This window comes from Pterocles gutturalis, unplaced genomic scaffold (assembly GCF_000699245.1).
Source record: "Pterocles gutturalis isolate BGI_N339 unplaced genomic scaffold, ASM69924v1 scaffold6948, whole genome shotgun sequence".
Lineage (NCBI taxonomy): Eukaryota > Metazoa > Chordata > Aves > Pterocliformes > Pteroclidae > Pterocles > Pterocles gutturalis.
The window spans coordinates 10,264-17,169 of NW_010122916.1; the positions used below are offsets into that span (position 1 = coordinate 10,264).

Here is a 6,906-nt window from a genome sequence, read left to right on the forward strand (position 1 = left end):
TGCTGCTCTGCTGCAACTGCAGAACACCTTTACAATTCAGCCAAAACAACTCATTTTCTAACATGGAGCATGTTTATTTCAGGTAAGAGCTTGCATTACAGTATTGCCTAGTGCAGGGCTCGATTCAATTCTCGTCCCATTCCTTCTACCTGGCTTTCCTCCATGTTTCTTCCTTGCACTGATCCACTACAGCCACTATGTAAAAACAAAACCTGACGATCGCTAGCCTTGGACAACTTACACCCTGTAGTGATGAGGAGGCTGAGGAGCACCAAGTACACTCCTTTTTATGGCTGATATCAGAAGAGCTCACAGTGAAAAACCAGCCACCACCCATCCTGATGTTTTGGGCTGGGTGCTTAGCACCAGCCTCTCTGCAGCACACAGAATATGCTTTTAGGGAAGGAGAGGGCAGATTTCACACCATACATTGTCAGGTATCTTATAGTCAACTGGCAGCCTCTGGAGAACTTTAAGAGAGCAAAGGGTTTACATTGCGCCAGAGATACAAACCGTACAGCAGAGGATACCAAGATGGTGGCACAGTCACTTCATCAGTTGCTCCTGCTCCCGCTCCCTTTCCTACACCCTAGAAAGGGCAGGCAACATCTCCACAGAGGCTACATTCATATCCTTTACAGCTGTGGTTACACATTTTATACCTCCTGAGTCCTCTGCACTGCTGGGCCCAGGATTCAGCATTGTAAAAAACACATTGAAGGGCTCCACATGTCTGCTGCATACAACAAAATGTTATTTTCATAAAGATTTTATTTTTCCTGCACAATAGACTGAAATAGAATTGACATGCACAGTAGGCTAGAAATACTTTTCTTCCAGGAGATTTCAATCCATCAGATAAATACAATACATGCTTCAAATGTCCCTTACTTGAGGCTATGCTGATTGTGTTAAATTTCTTCCAGTCGACAGAAAATCTAAAGATTTTGTTCTAGCAGGACAGCAGCCTAAAGATTCCACTGCCTACAGATTCAAAGATGAAACATGATGGACATGTTGGATGATGGACATCTTTCTTTGGTTTATAGTTTTAAATGCAAAGTCAAATATATCAATTTCATATTAGGAGGAAGTGTCATACTGTTTTACTAAAATACAAATTTTCTGTCATCCTGATTATATTTTTTACTGCTTTTGGAGTTGTGAAATTAACTTCTAGTAATTCAGACCTTTCTAGAATAATCTGCCATTTTAGAGCAAAGAAAAAGCAAAAATAGTTAGGTGCAGGAGTTCAAAGAGTAGCAAATACCATGCTTCTAGCCAGAATTCCATTTACTTAATATTTTAAAACTAGCAAAATGAGGAAGAGCAAGAGCAGTTTATTACTTCCACACTGGTTTAAATATCCCTTCTGGATGAGTGACTGAGATCTACATTGTCTCTGGAGAACTGCTCATGACATTGCTGAGCCAGAAATCACTGATGGTCTAACAGAGTTACATGAAGATAATGCTTCTCTAAGACACTGACAAACTTCCTTTTTTGACTTGCACCATACTCTTTAATGATTACTACATGCAGAGATGGGGAAAAAATCTGAAATCAGCCATAAACTGGTTAATTTTATTTCCTGTGCCTTACCCAAGATTCCATTTTTTCTTGAGAAAAGGAATCAATGAAACATTGGCAGAAAGGGCAGGAGTTTTACAAATTGATTAAAAGTTTTAACAACCTTGTATCCAGCAAACTCAACAAAAATAGCCTAGTAAACTACAGGAATCCATTTCACAATCTGACAGTGCTTGAAATACCTTTATGCGTTCATAAAGAGGATCAGTTTTTCAGATCTACTTCTATTCATAAATTTTTCGTACCACATTTTTTAATGAAATATAACCAACTAATATTGCAGCATGCTAAATTTTAGCATGAAGGCTGCAAGTCTTCAAAAGGCAGAACAGGAGAACCTGATGGCTGTCCATTTTCCTGGGAATTCCTGTTAAACAATAAGGATAACTCGGAGTGGGATGCTGAATACCCAAAATCCTCAGCAAACATCAGATTAACAGCACAAGCTTTGTCACGTACTAACAAAGACAGTAAATACAAGATTATAATGCAGTGGTTAGCACATGCTAAAACTGCCTTTGCTGTTACAGTTACCTCTTTTAGACAGATTAAAACTAGATACACCAGCACACACTACGTTCACACTGGTTTTTTGCTCTGGAGATCCATTCACCACCCACAGCGTCAGCTTAGAGCACAAGCAACTTCTGATTTCAAAGGCATGACTGCAGATACTTGTGAAGTTCCCAAATATAGAGAACTTAATGTTCAACCTTTCTGAAAACAGCGACCATTTTGAACCTCTTCATGCCCTATTGTGCATTAAAAAAAAAAAAAAAAGGAGTTCTCAAAGTCCAAAGCACAGATCTCTTCAAGATAAAAATATAATTTTGCTAAAAATGGCCACTATGTAGCAGTATTCTGAAGGTAATAATAATAAAAAAAAGTTTTATATACACTGAATGAGTTTTCAATCTGCTTTTAATGAAAAGTCTTATTTTCATTGTCTAGTATCACAACATAAATGCTATTTTGTTAGACTTTTTCCAAGTCCAACTAAGAACAAGCAAGAGTACAATAAATCTTCCCCCCCCGCCCCCTCATTATGCAAATGTTCCCCTGATTCCAGGCATGATGGCAGGGAAAATGTCAGTATTATAAATTATCCACTGCTACAAAGGAAAATCCTTTTGTCATCCATTTGCATCTCAAGACAAATAAACAAACTTATCTCTACATTTTAATGAGTAAACTGCAACAAAAAGCTTATTTATTCAAACATACTTTAAAGAAATTACTCCTAATATGACATGAGTTTTCCCCAGAACCTAGAGAGCACTCTAGTACTACAGTAGCACACAGAGTAAAGCATTTCTAATGCTATAACTCAGTAGCAACACCCAGAGTAACAAGGCTGTACTTCATTTTGTACCGTTTTAAAATCCAAGGTTTCCTAAGAAAATATAAACTTGCATAATATCTTACTAGGATGCTTTTAGAGGTTGATGTACAACAGTAAAAGTTCAGGAAGATGGTTACAATTCTACGCCTGATAGCACCTAATAAAATGGAGAAACCAATCACCTACATAGTGCAATACTCCATTCAGCCTCCTACAGGGGCAGTTGTCCAAGTACTCCTGTACTTAGGATGCAAAAATAACACTGAAAAATAAGTGCAAGAGGATGAGAAAGGGAATTTCAATTACAATATCAAAGAAAAAAAATCCTAGAATGGCAAAAGCATGACCACAATGCTAAAAAGAAGTAAAAATCAGATATTTTCTGTAGAAAACATCATAATAAGTGTTATAAAAAGCACAGCATGAAGTCCTGTTTCCAAAATGCCTTTATTGCATTCAAGAACTTTTACTTTTGAAACACTTAAAAAAATAAAAATAAATTTCACTTGGTACAAAAATAGCAGACAACCCATGTATTTTAGAGGCAGATTTGGGGTTGACTATATAACCCTTCCTCACAGCAGCCTTTGCTAGAAGTAGTTTTCTGGAACAAGACAACAATGTCTTTATTTCTTTTTCTCAATAAAAGAGAACATGCTAGAGCAGGCAGACAAAATTGGGAATCGATCCTTTAGTTCAACAGCACAGACTGTAAGAGGCCAGATGGTCCAGCTCCCTCCTGCCCTCACTCTTGGCTTCATCCAGTTACTCCTGACAGCTCTCTCCTGGGCAAATCGCCTTTAGAGGGGGTGAGCCCTAAGCAGGGAGGACATAAGCCAGTCTGTGCCTCTCAGCCTCACAGCCAAGGATAGGTCTTTGACTCTCTTTTATTTACATACATAGAAATAAGAGCTGAGAATACAGGAAAGAAGCAGCACAAGTCCCATGGTCCTGTGTTGAATCTGATCTCTTCTCTCACATTATTATTTCTGTGATGTAACAAAGGTCTGGAAACAACCTAGAGTGAATACATTTGGAAAGTTTTTTTGTGCTTGTTTCAAATACAGAATTTGCTATAGTGTCACATTTGCTAGGGTGTGTATGCCTCTGAGTCCTCCCAAAATTATCAATATATCACTGAAGATAAATGTAAAATTGTTTCCTTTCAATGCGATTGGTTAATTGCTTCCCATGTTTATAGACACTTCTAAAGGTTTTACAGAGATGATGAGTTTCTGAGTATTTAGGAAAATGACCTGTATGACAGGTGTTAATTATTTTCTTTTAGAAAAGAAGGTTTAAACAGTTGCGCAGATTTCATATTTTAAAATGTAAAACTTACCTATCAGATCCTCAGCCAGGAATATTACAGAGTCTCCAAAATCATCCAAACAAACTAATTCCAGCGTATTTCAAATATTTTGAAGGTAAACTTCCAATTTATTAAATACTATGAACTTTCAAAGACATTTTCCAATCTGGACAATACTTAATTAATTTGAGTGTACTCCCTTAATTAGAAGAGTTCATTTTTTGGTACAGCAACTGAAACATAATTGACTCCAACTAAAAAAAGTAGAATTTTATACTACCAGTCCCTCATCCCACTTGCACAAGTATTTTCACACTAGCCCATACACTACATTGAATTCTGTTAAATTTACTTTGGGGGGTTTATGACACCTGGCCAAAACAGAAAACACACACCTGGTATCTCTACAGACATGCCTGTTAAATTACTGCCCCTTCAATCGTGCTGCTTCTTGGTGGCGGTGCAGAGGCAGGAGAGCAGAGCTGCCCCATCCCAGGAGGGGCTGCCCCTTGCACCCTGGGACACCAGAGATGGGTGACACACCAAGGGACACCAGGGAGCACAGTGTCAGAGGCAGAAGTGGGACTTGATGCCCTCCTGCTCAGGGGTGGCAGGGACAGCTGAAAGCATGGAAAATTCAACACAAAAGGCCAGCTCCATGCAAAAGCTGAAGGCTGCAAATGTGAACGCCTGCCAGCAGTGACTCTGCCTGTCCACAGGGCAGAGAAGGCCATGTGGATGGGAGGAGATGGTGGGACAGGGGTGGTCCCACCGACAGGTGTCTGGAGTCCTGCAGTCCCACCCAGCACTAGCCACCATAGCCTTCCCTTTGGCACCAGTCACCCAGCAAAATGACACAACATAAGAGCCAAGTGTTGGAAGTTAAAATCTGTCCTTGCAGCCTGGGGATAACAAAATGTTGGCAGGAGCTGGGGACCAGCTGCGGCCCGTGCTGCACAGGAGGAGCCCCTGCTGTCCTCTCACCCCCCATTTCCCCTTGGGCTGCAGCTGAAGGACAAAGTCTCTGCCTGTAGCGGAGTCATGTATGACGTGAGTCTACGGGGGCAACGCAGCCTCTCACGTTGTGGGTTTTTGCATATGGACAATTATTTCTGGTTTGAAATTTCTGAAAAGGAATCAAATTGTCTCAATATATTTAACTTTTGAGAGAAAGCCTACTCTAAAAAAAAAAAAAAAAAAGGTTGGATTTTCATCTTCATTTTAACATTTTTCTTCTTTCCCAAATTGCTGCTTTCTCTTTGCAGCCCTCCATTGTTTTGCATCCTTCTTCACTTTGCCATTGACAAGGAAATCCTCCCCACCACCACCAGAAAAAAAGGAAACTGGTATTCTCAGTTCATATCAAAAAGTCTATTTTTCATCACAATTTTGTCCCCAAAAGATCACTCTGTTCTGTCAGATTGTCCTACTAAGAAAGAAATAGCAAGACAGAAAAAGTGGATTATGTTCTGTTTATATGGCTGTCTGGGGAAAGAGAAGGTTCAACACTGTATAAGTCAACATCAGTACTTAATTTTAGTAGGCAAACAGCTTGTGGTACATACCGTCTCTCTCAGCTCCTGCTTTGAAACAATAATCACATTTGGAGGATCCCCAACAGCTGTGGCAGCCCCCCCAATATTTGTGAAGATTACTTCTGCAATCAGGACATGCCTAGGATCAAGATTAAGTACTTCACAGAGCCTGCAGTATATAGAGAACAAAATTAACCTCTTATCCTATGACTAAACCACCTTAAATCTTAAAATTTATAAAAACAAAATACAGCTATCTTACTGAAAAAATTGCAGAATTTTAAACATAATATGTTGCCTGCGTATACTGTTAAAGTTTTAATTGTGCTATATTATATTTGCCACAGTAATTATAGCAATATAAATGCAAAAATGATAGAATTTTTTTTACATTTATAATGAATTAATTAATGGTTACAAATTTTATGCATTTTAAAAAGTGTTTCATTAAAAGTAATCAACTCTTACAAGAGTTGGACTACACAGAAAATAGCATTTCAAATTTTCAGCATCATACAGCTTTTTAAAACATGGTCCTCAGGCTACACTGACCTACGGAAAGCTACTCTGGGCAACCACAGTCTCTGCACTCAGCATCAGCTATTAACTTTCTTGTGGGGAGTAGTGGTAGAGGGTTGTCCAGGCAACCTATTAGCCATGAAACATCTATTAGAGACCTCAGCTTACAGCCTAGATTTATCCAGTTTATTCTGTTCCTATTTTTCCCTTCCTCTAAAGCTTGATCAAGAGTATTTCTATTTGTAATACAACAAGAGTAGAAAATACACATTCCTCATTATTAAAAAAATTTCAAGATGTTTTTAGTTAAAAAATATTTAATGCTTCTTTAGTAAGATGCTTCTTATTTAAGAAGCATCTTAAAGTGCTCTGGCAAATAGTGGGATTGACTCAGTAACCTCATGATCCATTTAAACTGAGAGCCTACTTACAGACAGTAATCTTCACACAGATTACTTCAACTCGTACAAATTACATTTACGCACAGATCCACGCAATCTGCTCGTTTCTGAAGTACGTGTTTGACTTTAAACTTGGGCTGTGGCATTAAAGGCTGAAAGTTAAGCTCACACCTAAGCACTCTGGAATAAGGAACGACTGCATTCCTG

At 38.7% G+C, this 6,906-nt stretch overlaps 1 protein-coding gene across 1 annotated transcript in view; it reads right to left on the reverse strand.

Annotated features, from left to right (window-relative positions):
* The window catches only part of OCA2 (oculocutaneous albinism II), a gene marked incomplete at its 3' end in the record, with an annotated part of 48,308 nt that overhangs the window by 3,290 nt on the left and 38,112 nt on the right, over positions 1–6,906 (reverse strand). The window contains exon 12 of the mRNA XM_010077695.1: positions 5,810–5,948. Within this exon, the coding sequence (XP_010075997.1) occupies positions 5,810–5,948 (139 nt within the window). The remainder of the gene's footprint in view (positions 1–5,809; positions 5,949–6,906) is intronic.